Genomic DNA, 15689 nt, shown 5'->3' on the forward strand with positions numbered 1-15689 from the left:
CTGTACACGGAGCGGTTGCTGCAGGATGTCGTCATTGCTTTACTAAAGTTGAATGCTTTACGGCGCCACAAAACATTCAACTGCAGTAAAGCGCTGAAAGCAGCGGAGGCCCTGTATATTAGACGCTATCATGGAGGGTCTGTGTGCCTGCGGTCCACAAGAAGCACTCCTCCATGATCGCAAAAATATGGTATTTATTTTTTGGCTATATACAAGGCTAAACACCCTTTAGTGCCACATGAAAGGCACCATAGGGTGCAAGATTACAAAATGCTGGGGACGACATTATATGTGTCTGTCTATCTACCGTAGCAATCTATCTTTCTTGCTTTTGACTGTATGAAATGTTCCTTCAGATTTTTTTGCAGTCTGCCAAAAACCCGGAAGGCACACATGGGTGTATATATGTCTGTGTTTATGTCTGTGTGTGTGGAAAGTTACTAAGCAGAGGCGATGTATAATAACAAATGGTGCGCTTCCCCTCCCTTCCCCTCCCCGATGCTGTAGGTCCTGTCATGATGTCATCACTCTCTCTTCCGGGTTTACTCTTGGGAACGTTCAGAGACTTTTCTAATAGCGCGTCCTTGGGACTGAGGAAGATTCCAGAGCGGACACCTGACATGAGATATCGTGACATCTCGTGCAGCCATCAGACGACAGACGACATGAACGGCCACCTGCTGCTGCCACTATACCTGGTGAGCTGAGGGTGAAGCCCTGCCTGTTTACCCTGTATTGCTGGCGGTATCGTCCGGGTGGGCAGGGGGCATATATGTGCAATGTGTGATTTCCCTCTAATAACCAAACCCTAGTAAGTTCTCTACAACCTGCGTATTTGCCGGTCTTGTCATTCTGTTTGAAGATCTTCAGGGGTTTTTATTGTTACTTTGCATTTTTGAAGGCTTGTTGTTTCCTCCATTGCCTGTTTGGAGTTTGTGCCTGGAACAGTGATCAGCTGATGACTGTCACTGCTGGGAATAATCCTCTAACTTCCAGACATCCAGGAAAAAGGGGGAATAACTCCCTGGAAGATGAGCAAATCTTCAATCTGCAGTTCTGGTGTTCATTATTTACATCTGATGGGAAAGGTCTTCAGTGGAAAAGTAACAAAAATATCTAAAGCAGAGGTGGGGATCCCGCGATGACTTTCCCTGAAATTGCAGTACTCGGGAGGCAGCCGCGGTGTTATGGCTGCCTGACACTAAGGTCAGTAAGTCAGGTTAGATAAGCCGCTGTCAGTGTGCTCTGGGTTTAGCTTGTGGACGGGGTAAGCATTGCGAGTTGGGCTCCCGTCCACAGAAGAACAAGAGGAGCAGCAGCTTACGGCCCCCCTGCTTCATATGCACATCCCTGTGAGGCCGCAACCCAGTGCTGTTAACCCCCTAGTAGTGTGTGTGCCTGTCCCCAGTGCTGTGTACCCCCTAGCAGTGTGTGTGCCTGTCCCCAGTGCCGTGTACCCCCTAGTAGTGTGTGTGCCTGTTTCCAGTGCCGTGTAGCCCCTAGTAGTGTGTGTGCCTGTCCCCAGTGCCGTGTAGCCCCTAGTAGTGTGTATGCCTGTCCCCAGTGCCGTGTACCCCCTAGTAGTGTGTGTGCCTGTTTCCAGTGCCGTGTAGCCCTTAGTAGTGTGTGTGCCTGTCCCCAGTGCCGTGTAGCCCCTAGTAGTGTGTGTGCCTGTTCCCAGTGCCGTGTAGCCCCTAGTAGTGTGTGTGCCTGTTCCCAGTGTCGTGTAGCCCCTAGTAGTGTGTGTGCCTGTTCCCAGTGCCGTGTAGCCCCTAGTAGTGTGTGTGCCTGTTCCCAGTGCCGTGTAGCCCCTAGTAGTGTGTGTGCCTGTTCCCAGTGTCGTGTAGCCCCTAGTAGTGTGTGTGCCTGTTCCCAGTGCCGTGTAGCCCCTAGTAGTGTGTGTGCCTGTTCCCAGTGCCGTGTAGCCCCTAGTAGTGTGTGTGCCTGTTCCCAGTGCCGTGTAGCCCCTAGTAGTGTGTGTGCATGTTCCCAGTGCCGTGTAGCCCCTAGTAGTGTGTGTGCCTGTTCCCAGTGCCGTGTAGCCCCTAGTAGTGTGTGTGCATGTTCCCAGTGCCGTGTAGCCCCTAGTAGTGTGTGTGCCTGTTTCCAGTGCTGTGTACCCCCTAGTAGTGTGTGTGCGCCTGTCCCCAGTGCTGTGTACCCCCTAGTAGTGTGTGTGCGCCTGTCCCCAGTGCTGTGTACCCCCTAGTAGTGTGTGTGTGCCTGTTCCCCAGTGCTGTGTACCCCCTAGTAGTGTATGTGTGTCTGTTCCCCAGTGCCGTGTACCCTCTAGTAGTGTGTGTGTCTGTTCCCCAGTGCCGTGTACCCCCTAGTAGTGTGTGTGCCTGTTCCCCAGTGCCGTGTACCCCCTAGTAGTGTATGTGTGTCTGTTCCCCAGTGCCGTGTACCCCCTAGTAGTGTATGTGTGTCTGTTCCCCAGTGCCGTGTACCCTCTAGTAGTGTGTGTGTCTGTTCCCCAGTGCCGTGTATCCCCTAGTAGTGTGTGTGCCTGTTCCCCAGTGCCGTGTAACCCCTAGTAGTGTGTGTGTGCCTGTTCCCCAGTGCCGTGTACCCCCTAGTAGTGTGTGTGCCTGTTCCCCAGTGCCGTGTACCCCCTAGTAGTGTGTGCTTGTTCCCAGTGCTGTGTACCCCCTAGCAGGGCCGTCACCAGGGGGCGACAAGCAGGACTCTAGTCTGGGGTCCCCTTCACTAGGGCTGTGGAGTCGGAGCACATTTTGGTGGAGTCAGAGTGGGTATAAAATGCACCAACTCCTAAAATATATAATAAATTGGGTGCAGTAGTGCGATGCAGAATGTGCTGAATATTTTTTCATAGGAATTTGGGAAAGTTATGAAATGTCCTATAAATGTTTGTTCTATTCCTTATCTAAGGCTGCATTCACACTCAGCGTTTTTGCTGCGTTTTTTGAGGATACGTTTTTCAGCTGCAAAAGCAGATCAGCTTTTTAAAAAACCGCATCACCTGAAAGGTTTCTGAGCTCATAAATAATGCTTTCAATAGCAAAAGCAGATTAGAAAACACCACAAACTGACTGCTCATTCTGTGTGTGAGGATCCTCACAACACGCTGTGTCTGAATGTCCTCTCTTGTCACCCATTGCCTTTGCTGGATGTCCGGAGTCACTGCATGTCACTGAATTATTTTGCCATCAATGTTCGATATGTTTGTGACAAGAAAGAAATTGTTACCAAGTCACTGGCAGTAAAAGATAGTGTCAAATTGAAAGTGACGCACATCCGGTGCCGGTAACAACGTCGTAACGTGTAAAGCCTAGATGCATCGATAAACGATCGCAAAAGCGTCGAAAATCGGTGATCTGTGTAGTGTCGGTCATTTCCATAATATCGCTGCAGCGACAGGTACGATGTTGTTCCTCGTTCCTGCGGCAGCACACATCGCTGTGTATGAAGCCGCAGGAGCAAGGAACATTTCCTTACCTGCGTCCTGCGGCTATGCGGAAGGAAGGAGGTGGGCGGGATGTTACGTCCCGCTCATCTCCGCCCCTCCGCTTCTATTGGCCGCCTGCCGTGTGACATCGCTGTGACGCCGCACAACCCGCTCCCTTAGGAAGGAGGCGGTTCGCCAGCCAGGGCGACATCGCAGGGCAGGTATGTGCATGTGAAGCTGCCGTAGCGATAATGTTCGCTACGGCAGCTATCACAAGATATCGCATGTGTGACGGGGGCGGGGACTATCGCGCTCGGCATTGCTATCATCGGCTTGCGATGTCGCAGCGTGCAAAGTACCCCTTAGTGGAAAAAGTTCTGCAAGATTAGGAACGCAAAAAAGAACAGGTTCTTGCCATGGTAACGGACAATGCTTCAACAATGATCAGTACAATTACACTGATGAATGAGAGTAATGAACAACAGCTAGAAGAGAATTTAGGATTCAGTATGTATGAGATGGAGCCACAGCGCTGCTCATGCAACTGAGGAACAAACAGATATTACTACAGAAAAACAGCAAAATGATACTTTAGGATTAGATGATCTTGTTGAAGCTGCTTCAAAACACTTTCATATTCATCACATGCGCTGTGTTGTGCACACGCTGCAGCTGACAATAAGAGAGAGTCTGCAAGAGGGACCCCGGTTTCACGCATCCGGCTTTTCGCACTCCAGTACAGTGTATACAGTTCAGTGGCAGCACGACAAACGCCAGTCACATGCCTTCATGTGACCCGGAAGTTGTGGCACTGCCACTGTACTGTATCGTACTGTACTGGCATGCGCCACATCCACCTTACCGGCGAATAGCCGGATGTGTGAAACTGGGCGGACATGCTCGAAATCTGATTGGAAAAGTGAGGAAGTTTGTTATTGCCGCCAGAACCCCTAAAATTGATTCCATCATGAAGAGACGTGCTGGGAAAGGGGCAATTGTTGATCAGGCCACTCGGTGAGGCAGCACTTATTTAATGACTGAGCGATTGCTTGAACTAAAATCATTTCTTATAGATATGGTGAACCCTCAAGTAACCTTAAATGAAGGTCAATGGACACAGGTGGCTGAATTAAAGGAATTGCTTAATCACCCATTTACCGTGACTAAAAAATTACAAGCTGAGGATTTAACTCCTGGCGTTTTCATAAGGGAGTGGAAGAACTTGCTATTTTGTCTGTCCCAAAGAGGAGGTTTAATCACAGATGGCATTTCTGCTTCAATCAAACGGAGAGAGACACAGCTATTGGAAAATAAAATTCTTCTGGCCGCTGTGTATGTGGACCCAAGTCATCGTATACTGCTTGATGATCAACAGCTTACTAAAAGAAAAGAAGCTTTGAGTGAGGTAGCAGTTAGGATGAGCAGCTACAGGACTGCCAGGCGCAAGAGGACTTGGGGCCTGACAGTGCTACTGCTGCCGTATCTTCATCCTCATCAGATGAGGAGTTTACCTTTGACAAGTATTTGGATGACATGCAGCAGCAAAGTGTTGCCGCAAGGAAAAAGATTTCACTCCGTCTATAGCAGCAGATTGACCAGATTTCAGTAAAAAATTTTCACTTGCTCTCAAAGAAATAGAAAAATTCAACCGTTCATCAAAACTGACTGTGCATAAGGCAATTCCTTTAAGGCCGCTTTACACAGGACGATTTATCATGCGTTCGCATACTGCGATCACACCCGCCCCCATCGTTTGTGCGATACGGGCAATTTGTTGCCCGTGTCGCACAAAGTCGGTAACCCCCGTCACACGTACTTACCTTCCAAACGACGTCACTGTGGGCGGCTAACATCCACCCACTTCCTAAAGGGGGAGGTACGTTCGGTGTCACAGTGACGTCACACAGCGGCCGCCCAATAGAAGCGGAGGGGCGGAGATGAGCGAGACGTAAACATCCCGCCCACCTCCTTCCTTCCGCATTGCCGGTGGAAGGCAGGTAAGCTGCAGTTCGTCGTTCCCGAGGTGACACACGGAGAGATGTGTGCTGCCTCGGGAACAATGAACAACCGGTGTGCAGAAGAACGTTTGATTTTTTTTTTAAAATGAGCGACGTGTCAACGAGCAACGGTAAGGTGAGTATTTTTGCTCGTTCACAGTCGCTCGTAGCTGTCACACGCTACGATATGTCAAACGGCGACAGATGTGCGTCACTAACGACGTGACCCCGACAACATATCGTTTGATATATTGTAGCGTGTAAATTGGCCTTTATACCCGGAAATTGTTAAAGATGTTGCCCATGTGGTTATGGCTTTGTCTCCAACCCAAGTTAGTGTAGAGAGGTTGTTCTCTAGCCTGAAAATTATTAGGTGAGATTTGAGGTCCTCTGCGAAGGAGGATCTGATGGAAGCAATTCTATTTCTTACAACAAATTCATAGACTGCACAAATGTTATTTACTATGTTTTTGTTGAAAACTGTTTTTTGCCACTTATATAGTTTATTGCATAGTGTTATATATAACACTATATAATACACTATGTAAGTGGCAAAAAACAGTTTTCAACAAAAACATACTAAATAATAACATTTAGTATATTGCTTATATTTAAGTGAAAAATGCATTGTAGTGCAATGTGAACATTAGACATTTAATCACTTTGCTGATGCAATAATCAAGATATTTAGATAGAACAAAATATATTTATTGGAATACAACTTTAGAACACAAACTGTAATAAATTGTAAATATGTAAAACACTATGTAAAAAAAAAATATATATATATATATATATAATACATGCACACAAGATATATATGTAATCTACTGTATATTACATATTGTATAACATTTACAATTTATTAGTTTTTTGTGTTCTAAATTTGTATTCCAATAAATATTTTTATGTTCTATCTAAATATCTTGATTATTATATCATAAAAATGATTAAATGTCTGATGTTCACATTGCACTACAATATATTTTTCAATTTTCAATTAAGCAATATATGTAGGAGTCGGAGTTGGTGCAAGGGAAATTGAGGAGTCGGAGTCGAAGGTTTGGCTTACTGACTCCACAGCCCTGCCCTTCATGCTTCATTTATTGGCTTGTGTGGAGGCAGAGCAGAGATGGAGGTGGAGCTGGGGTGGAGTCTCAAGGGGCCCCAAAAATTATGCCAGTCAGGGGCCCTGAAATTCCTACTGGTAGCCCTGCCCCTAGTAGTGTGTATGCCAGTCCCCAGTGCTGTGTACCCCCTAGTAGTACTGTGTGGAACATACTAAAAAGAATGAAGAAAAGGAATGAACAAAAAGAATCAACATAACTTCTTGGTTTCAAATTATAGAGATGAATAATAGGTTTCTTAGACATCATAGATATGGAATAAACATAGAATATATGTAGATACAAGGGAAATGTACACATATACTACACATATACCACACAAACAAGTGTATATTTTATTCCCTGTGTTAGATACGTGAGGAATGAACATGGAATATATGTAGATAAAAGGGAAATGTACACATAAACCGCACAAACAAGTGTATATTTTATTCCCTGAGTGTCTTAGGTGGGGAATGAACATGGAATATATCTGGATAATAGGGAAATGTACACATATACCACACAATTGAAATAACCAAAATACAAAGCAAGTAGCCAAGTACAATATAAATTTTATTAAGGTTAATTAAAAAGGTTTTAAAACAAGGTGAATAACAAGTGACTGAAAGACACCAGAAAAAAACAGCAGGAGGGAGAAATACAATGAAAGATGTGGCTGTACAAAATGTGTATAGCCCTACTCCATGCTACCAGAGGTTAGATAGAAGGATTTAATTGTAAGCACAAATGTGCATTGGGAAACTCCTGACGAAAGCTTTCATGCTGAAACACGTGTAGGGACGGACGCCAGGACCAGCAGGAAGAGCTGCCACTAGGTAATTTTATCAATAGATTTGCTTTGTTTACACACCCTTAAATAGTATTCCATCTGCGATTTGTACTTTATTGTTTTGCCCTGCTCTAATTTTGTCAGAGTTTCTTAATGCACATTTGTGCTTACATTTAAATCCTTCTATCTAACCTCTGGTAGCATGGAGTAGGGCTATACACATTTTGTACAGCCACATCTTTCATTGTATTTCTCCCTCCTGCTGTTTTTTTCTGGTGTCTTTTAGTCACTTGTTATTCACCTTGTTTTTAAACCTTTTAAATTAACCTTAATAAAATTTATATTTTACTTGGCTACTTGCTTTGTATTTTGGTTATTTCAATTGTTGTTGTGCAGGCAGCCTGGGCTATCTTGCCCTCCACATTACCATGTTTGGGATTAACTGACATAATTGTATATTTTCCCTTGTGTTCTGGCAATTTTGGTTATTTACATATACCACACAAACAAGTGTATATTTTATTCCCTAAGCTTTTTAAGTGGGGAATGAACATGGTAGATAATAGGGGAATGTACACATATACAACACAAACAAGTGTATATTTTATTCCCTGTGTTAGATACGTGAGGAATGAACATGGAATATGTGTAGATAATGGGGAAATGTTGACATATACCACACAAACAAGTGTAGGTTTTATTCCCTTTGCTTTTTAGGTGGGGAATGAACATGGAATATATGTAGATAATAGGGAAATGTTCCCATATTCCTTATAAACAGGTGTATATTTTATTCCCTATGTTAGATAGGTGGGGAATAAACATGGCATATATGTAGATTATGGGAGAGTGAACATATATTTCATAGATAAAGGTGTATATTATTTTCCATGTGCTTCTAATGTGGTGAATGAACATGGAATATATGTAGATTACAGCGAATGAACAAATCCCATATTATGTAGATTACAGCGGAATGAAGATTTATCCCATATAAACAGGTGTGCATTATTTTCCTTGTATTTGATATGTGAGGAATGAACTTTAAGTAGGTACAAAATGTTACATTTCCATTATATTGTGTACTTACCGATCTCAGTTGGTGAAAGTCCGTCAGTAGAGATAGAGGGCAAAAAGTAATGATTAGCCTGTAACACAGGGAACAGCGAAAGGAATAACTCAGGGGATTCTACCCAGTAATCCGACATCAAGGAAAATAAGACACTGGTCCTTATAACCATTCTCTAAATACAGCAGAGGCAAGACACCACAATACCACGTGGAAAAGGGTCCACATTCTCCAACAACCCAAGTAGTGGCCGATCTGAACGCTTCCAAGACACAGCACCAACATCCCTCAGAAATGTGTCTTTTCGATTCTTCTGCTTCTAGGGGTCAGACACCTTGTTGGGTAGAGGAGATTATACCCCACCTCTTTAAACAACTATAATATTCAATTATAAGTGTGGAGAATGCCATAATGTCTGTCACATGAAGGCCTCCTGCAGAGAGAGGAGCAAAGGCCACACTCCCCCACTAGATAGGACAGGGAATGATAATTGTATTAGAGGCCTAATTATATTATGTCCATAATAAAAGGTCAAATCCTCAAAAAATGTTCATCTATTACTGGAAAAAATCCATATGTCCTATACTAAATGGAGGGCCTATTCCAAATCTGAAGTCAGAATTGTTGTAACACATCAGGAACTTTTGTTATGCAGAAGCTGAGCCAAATGAATCAAGCACTTGGAAAGCTTTGGATTATTCTGTACAGATCGAGTTTTACACCAATAATTACCTGATCTGCATCAAAGTCTTCATAGAAAACAGTATATGCAAATGTAGTGAAATAAAAAAAATTCAAAAACTCTTGTATTTCAGTTTAAGGGTAAGAACGCACTTTGCTTTTTACCTGCTTTTTTGCTGCTTTTTCAACTGCAGCGTTTAATGCCAAAATGGATGTGTTCTGCTTTTCAAGCAAAGTCTATGGGATTTTGGTTTTCTAAACCGCACTATGCAGTTCAAAAAGGTGCCTTTTTGTGGCAGAAATTTGGGCAAAAACTCTGATTTGCAGTTCAAAACTCAAATGGCAAAAACAATTTACATGTCTGACTTCTCAGACTTTGCTGGGGAAGCACAACGCATGCATTTTGTCATTGGCACGCTGCAGTTTAAAATGCAGCCAAAACGCAGGAAAAAAAGCACATGTGCGCACATGGCCAAACAGTACTGGGCCGTGCTCAAGTAAAACTTTTAAACTGGAACGTGATACTTCTTGAATTTCTGTTATTACATTACATTGGCATATCATATTTTTTAAGAAAGCTTTGATGCAGATCAGGTAATTATTGGTGTAAAACTCGTTCTGTACAGAATAATCCAAAGCTTTCCAAGTGCTTGATTCATTTGGCTCAGCTTCTGCATAACAAAAGTTCCTGATGTGTTACAACAATTCTGACTTCAGATTTGGAATAGGCCCTCCATTTAGTATAGGACATATGGATTTTTATTCCAGTAATAGATGAACATTTTTTGAGGATTTGACCTTTTATTATGGACATACTATAATTAGGCCTCTAATACAATTATCATTCCCTGTCCTATCTAGTGGGGGAGTGTGGCCTTTGCTCCTCTCTCTGCAGGAGGCCTTCATGTGACAGACATTATGGCATTCTCCACACTTATAATTGAATATTATAGTTGTTTAAAGAGGTGGGGTATAATCTCCTCTACCCAACAAGGTGTCTGACCCCTAGAAGCAGAAGAAACGAAAAGACACATTTCTGAGGGATGTTGGTGCTGTGTCTTGGAAGCGTTCAGATCGGCCACTACTTGGGTTGTTGGAGAATGTGGACCCTTTTCCACGTGGTATTGTGGTGTCTTGCCTCTGCTGTATTTGGAGAATGGTTATAAGGACCAGTGTCTTATTTTCCTTGATGTCGGATTACTGGGTAGAATCCCCTGAGTTATTCCTTTCGCTGTTCCCTGTGTTACAGGCTAATCATTACTTTTTGCCCTCTATCTCTACTGACGGACTTTCACCAACTGAGATCGGTAAGCACACAATATAATGGAAATGTAAAAATTGTTAAACATCTTGTACCTACTTCAAGTTCATTCCTCACATATCAAATAAAAGGAAAATAATACACACCTGTTTATATGGGATAAATCTTCATTCCGCTGTAATCTACATAATATGGGATTTGTTCATTCCGCTGTAATCTACATATATTCCATGTTCATTCACCACATTAGAAGCACATGGAAAATAATATACACCTTTATCTATGAAATATATGTTCACTCTCCCATAATCTACATATATGCCATGTTCATTCCCCACCTATCTAACATAGGGAATAAAATATACACCTGTTTATAAGGAATATGGGAACATTTCCCCATTATCTACATATATTCCATGTTCATTCTCCACTAAATAAGCTTAGGGAATAAAATATACAATTGTTTGTGTGGTAAATGTATACATTTCCCTTTTATCCACATATATTCTACTAGAAGGTGACCCGATTCTAACGTATAGGGTAGTCTAGGATGTGTACGTAGGTTGGCAGATGGAATAATAAGGTAATGAATGGACTGGATGGGTTCGGTGTAATTTAGTATTCTTATAATTGTTTATTGGTTTTAAAATGACAAACAACAGAAGGAACAGTTTTAATAGATGAGTCTAATGTTTAATGATGTCCATGGCTTGTAATGAAAGAAGGCCATGAACAGTGTAAAGTTAAGTAAAAATATGTTGATGCTGTGATGTGGCCCAATGCTGGTGTGTGCCCCCATCGTGGTGCAGCCACCATCCTGACATGTGCCCCCATCCTGCGGGGTAATGTGTGCGGGGGGAGGAGTGCGGGGAGGTGGAGCCGAGCGGGGCCATGGCGCTGAGGACGTCCGTGCCGGGGACTGCATGGCTGGGGACAGGTGACTATCCAGGTGTGTGTGTGTGTATGTGTTCGGGCGCTTTCACACTTGTGTACAGTGCAATCCGCTGCTATGGAGAATAGCGCCGTCCGCTATTCTCTATAGACTTGTATTGACTACGCACTGTAACGAAAGTGTCATCGTTAATTTGACGCAGAGTCGGGCAGAGGGGACGGTGCATGTAGCGTTTTTTTGGGTCGTTAAAATATCGCACCTTAACGGATTCCGTTAGAATCCACCAAGGTGTCTAATGATTGTCTATGGGTGCAGATTCCGCCGCAATGCACTAAGCGGCGGAATCCGCTGACGGATACCGTCATGTTCTACTGCACATGCTCAGCATGTCCAGCAGAACGATCTGAATCTTTTAAAATCACTCCCGGTCTCTCCCCCCCCTCTATAAAAAAAAAAAAAAAAACCTGCAGTCCCCCCCCCCACCCCAATTTTGATACCAGTCAAGATAAAGCCACACAACTGAAAGCTGGTATTGTCAGGATGGGGAGCGCCACGTTATGGGGAGCCCACCACCCTAACAATATCAGCCAGCAGCCACCCGGAATTGCCGCATCCATTAGATGCGACAGTCCCGGGACTCTACCCGGCTCATCCTGAATTGCCCTGGTGCAGTGGCAATGTGGGTAGTAAGGAGTTAAATGGCAGCTTGTAGCTGCCACTACGTCCTAGGTTAATTATGGCAGGCGTTTCCCCGAGATACCTTCTATGATTAACCTGTAAGTGAAAGTAAATAAACACAACGAAAAATCCTTTTGGAATAAAAGACAAAAAAACCCCTCATTTACCACTTTATTAATCCCCAAATACCCCTCCAGGTCCGACGTAATCCACACGACGCTTTCAGCTCTGCTACATGAAGCTGACAGGGAGTGCCGTAGAACACGACCGCTCTGTGTCAGCTCCACGCAGCAACTGAAGTGAGCCGCGCTGTCACCGGAGACTTCACTCAGGTAGTGCCTGCGTATGTGCGGGGATGACGTGGGCCGGGGTGCGGGGAAGGTGATGGGGGCGCTAGTGCCGGGGTGTGTGCGGTGATGATGATGAGTGCGGTAGTGCTTGTGTGTGCGGTGATGATGAGTGCGGTAGTGACGGGGTGTGTGCGGGGATGATGATGGGTGCGGTAGTGCTGGGGTGTGTGCGGGGATGATGATGGGTGCGGTAGTGCTGGGGTGTGTGCGGGGATGATGATGGGTGCGGTACTGCCAGGGTGTGTGCGGGGATGATGATGGATGCGGTAGTGCCGGGGTGTGTGTGGGGATGATGATGGGTGCGGTAGTGTCAGGGTGTGTGCGGGGATGATGGGAGCGGTAGTGCTTGTGTGTGTACGGGGATGATGGGAGCGGTTGTGCCTGCGTGTGTGCGGGGATGATGGGTGCAGTAGTCCCGGTCTGTGTGCAGTGATGGTGATGATGATGATGGGAGCGGTAGTGCCTGCGTGTGTGCGGTGATGATGGGTGCAGTAGTGCCGGGGTGTGTTTTCAGTGTATACATGCGGAGTGCAGGGGGTTGGGGGTGGAGCCGAGTGGGGCCATGGCGCTGAGGACGTCAGTGCCGGGGACTGCATGGCTGGGGAGAGGTGACTATTCGTGTGTGTGTGTGTGTGTGTTCAGTGTATACATGCGGAGGGCAGAGTGCGGGGGGGGTGGAGCCGAGTTACGCTGGTAACTATGGTACACTATTGGGTAACTATGTAAAGCGCTTTGCTTAGTTACCCAATGTGTACCATGGTTACCAGCGTACGCCGGCTCCCGGCACGATTCCAGCAATGCAAGGGTATGTCTCGGCTGGGTTCTCGGTGTGGGCTCCTGGTGGTGCAGCAGTCACATGGGAGTCGGGGCTCCATGTGGGTGCGGTGAAAGGTGTCGGGCTTCGTCCTGTCACCCCCTAGTTCGTGCTGTTCGGTTAGCTGAGCCGTTATATATATGTTCATTCCATGTCTATGATGTCTATGAAACCTATTATTCATCTCTCTAATTAGAAACCAAGAAGTTCAATCTTTTTGTTCATTCTTTTTGTTCATTCCTTTTCTTCATTCTTTTTAGTATGTCCCATACTGTGTGCCAGTTCCCAGTGCTGTGTAGCCCCCTAGTATTACTGTGTGCCAGTTCCCAGTGCTGTGTACCCCCCTAGTAGTACTGTGTGCCATTCCTCAGTGCTGTGTAATCCCCACTGTTGTCCATGCCCCTCAGATGATGTCTATACCCGCCTGGTGATGTCTATACTCTCTTCTCCCCCCCCCCCCCAGTACTGTCCGTGACTCCCTGTCCGTACCCCCTAGTGCTGTCTGCACCACCTAATGCTGTCCATGCCATGGTCAGTGTTGTCCGTGCCCCTCAGTGCTGTTTAAACCCCATTGCTGTGTACCTGCCACCGTTGACTGTGCCCTCCTGGTGATGTCTATGCTTCCCCAGTCCTGTCTGTGCCGCCATCAGTGCTGTCCGTGCTGCTGCCAGTGCTTTCCTTGTCCCCCAATCCCGTCTATGCCCCCCCTAGTGCTGTCCATGCTGCCCGTGCCACCTCCAGTGCTATCTGTGCCCCCCAGTGATGTCTGTGCCCCACCCTTTGCTGTGATGTATATGCCTCAGCCCCTCCTGTGATCTGTATACCCATTCTGTGATGTATATGCCCCCAGCCTCTCCTTTGATATATATGGCCCTAGCCCCTCCTGTGATGTGTGAACCTTCAGCATCTCCTGTAATTTATGCGCCCCAGCGTCTTCTGTGATGTATATGCCCCGGCCCCTCCTGTAGTATATATGCCCCCAGCCTTTCCTGTGATGCATCTGCCCCTAGCCCCTCTTGTTATGTGTGTACCCTCATCGTCTCCGGTTATTTATGCGTCCTAGCGTCTCCTGTGATGTGTATGCCCCAGGGTCTCCTGTGATGTTTATACCCCCGCATCTCCTGTAATTTACGCAGCCCAATGTCTCCTATAATGTCTATGCCCCCAGCCTCTCCAGACCAAGACAAACCTGGAAAAGCGGTTATGAGAAGCAATTGACGCATCCCAGGGCTTTGGGATACTCTGTCCCGGGCTGTATATTGCTGGGATACTTCATTTGGTGGCCGTTGCCCGGTTCCGTGACCCTGGGGGTCGCTTAAAAGGGGTTTTGTACAAGGAAAAATAAAATTGAGTTTTTCGTGACACCAATTGTGGTATGCGGCTATATGTAAGAAGCCGCCGCTGCAAAGTCTCTCACGCCTGGCGCTGGTGGTATTAAGCAGTTTAGATGTGATGGCTCTCCACAAGTAGAGCTAGGCCCCAGGGGAAGATGATGGTGGTTGTAGTATATAGATGCAGAGGTGTAGGAAGAATTCAGACAACACAGGGGCTGCAGTTTAACTTGTGCTTTACTCACTGGTTTGGAGTTGCTGCCACACGGTTTGTGCTGGTCTTTACCAATCCGGTATTCCCTTTGTCACAGTGCCGGTGTAGTGAACTGGTGAGCTTTCCTTCCATGTGTCGCGGCGGGGGCGCAGGCCACAGCCAGTGGGGAGCTCCTTGAGACGCTCGGATCCGGGATCAGAAGCTGTGGCTTGAGTGGCAGCCGCATCCGGGGCTCTTGCAGTAGCCGGTCGCCCACAACAATATAAAGGGGTTATTTACAGGGGAAGAGTTTGTCAGTGACTCCACCCGTGGGTTGCGGTGATAGTTGGTAACACCGCCGCTGCCTATCTATGGGACGCCCGGGGCTAATGGAGCGGGGCAGCAGGATGGTATCCCCTCCACGGGTAGGGGAGGTGTTGTCCCAAGGTCCTGGTGTAAGTGGAGTGCAGTGCTGGGGCGCCATCTGCAGGCTGGACTGGATGACACCGGTGTACTCACTGTTGTTGAATAAACTTCACAAAGTCAAAGTAGTAAACCAAGTGCTGGATACCGGTAGCCTCCGGAGGGGAGTTCTCGCGTCCCGTACACCGGTTAACAGGACAGGGGCCCTTCCTCCTGCACTTTTGTGTGTTTGTCTTGTGTGTTGATTAGTCCGCATGAAACTGGAAAAGTCTGCTCCCGGTGTTTTTGCTGTGGGAGCTTTTGCCCGCGAGATCTGACCCTTGGGATTTTTGCAGGCACTTGCAGACGCCCTATCCCCCGAGTTGGGCTTCCGTCTCGCTCTATCCCGGCTCACTGGTGGGACAAGACGTGGAATCTTGTCCCCTGCTGGCTAATTGACAAGGAGCTTAAATCTGTCCTCGCCCTAGGGACCCCGACTGTGCACGGCCTCCAGACCGGATTCCCGCTGTAGGCACCGGCGGCCTACAACCCTGCCCCGCTCCACTTAAGGTCTCCCGCGACCAGATCTCCAATGCCTGTGGCCCTGCTCTGCCGTCTGCCACCTAGTCAGCTCAGGTAGTCCGTCCGGGAGCTACAACCCCCGACTACCACTTCACTCCTCTCACTTCCTCTGTCCAGACGCATCTGCTTCT

At 46.4% G+C, this 15689-nt stretch overlaps 1 protein-coding gene across 1 annotated transcript in view; it reads left to right on the top strand.

Annotated features, from left to right (window-relative positions):
• The first annotated feature begins 551 nt into the window (after positions 1 to 551).
• Positions 552 to 15689, top strand: part of LOC142255891 (uncharacterized) — a 117166-nt gene continuing 102028 nt past the window's right edge. Inside the window, exon 1 of the mRNA XM_075327337.1 lies at positions 552 to 698. Within this exon, the coding sequence (XP_075183452.1) occupies positions 621 to 698 (78 nt within the window). The 5' untranslated portion in view covers positions 552 to 620. The remainder of the gene's footprint in view (positions 699 to 15689) is intronic.

Source organism: Anomaloglossus baeobatrachus, chromosome 11, assembly GCF_048569485.1.
Source record: "Anomaloglossus baeobatrachus isolate aAnoBae1 chromosome 11, aAnoBae1.hap1, whole genome shotgun sequence".
Classification (NCBI taxonomy): domain Eukaryota; kingdom Metazoa; phylum Chordata; class Amphibia; order Anura; family Aromobatidae; genus Anomaloglossus; species Anomaloglossus baeobatrachus.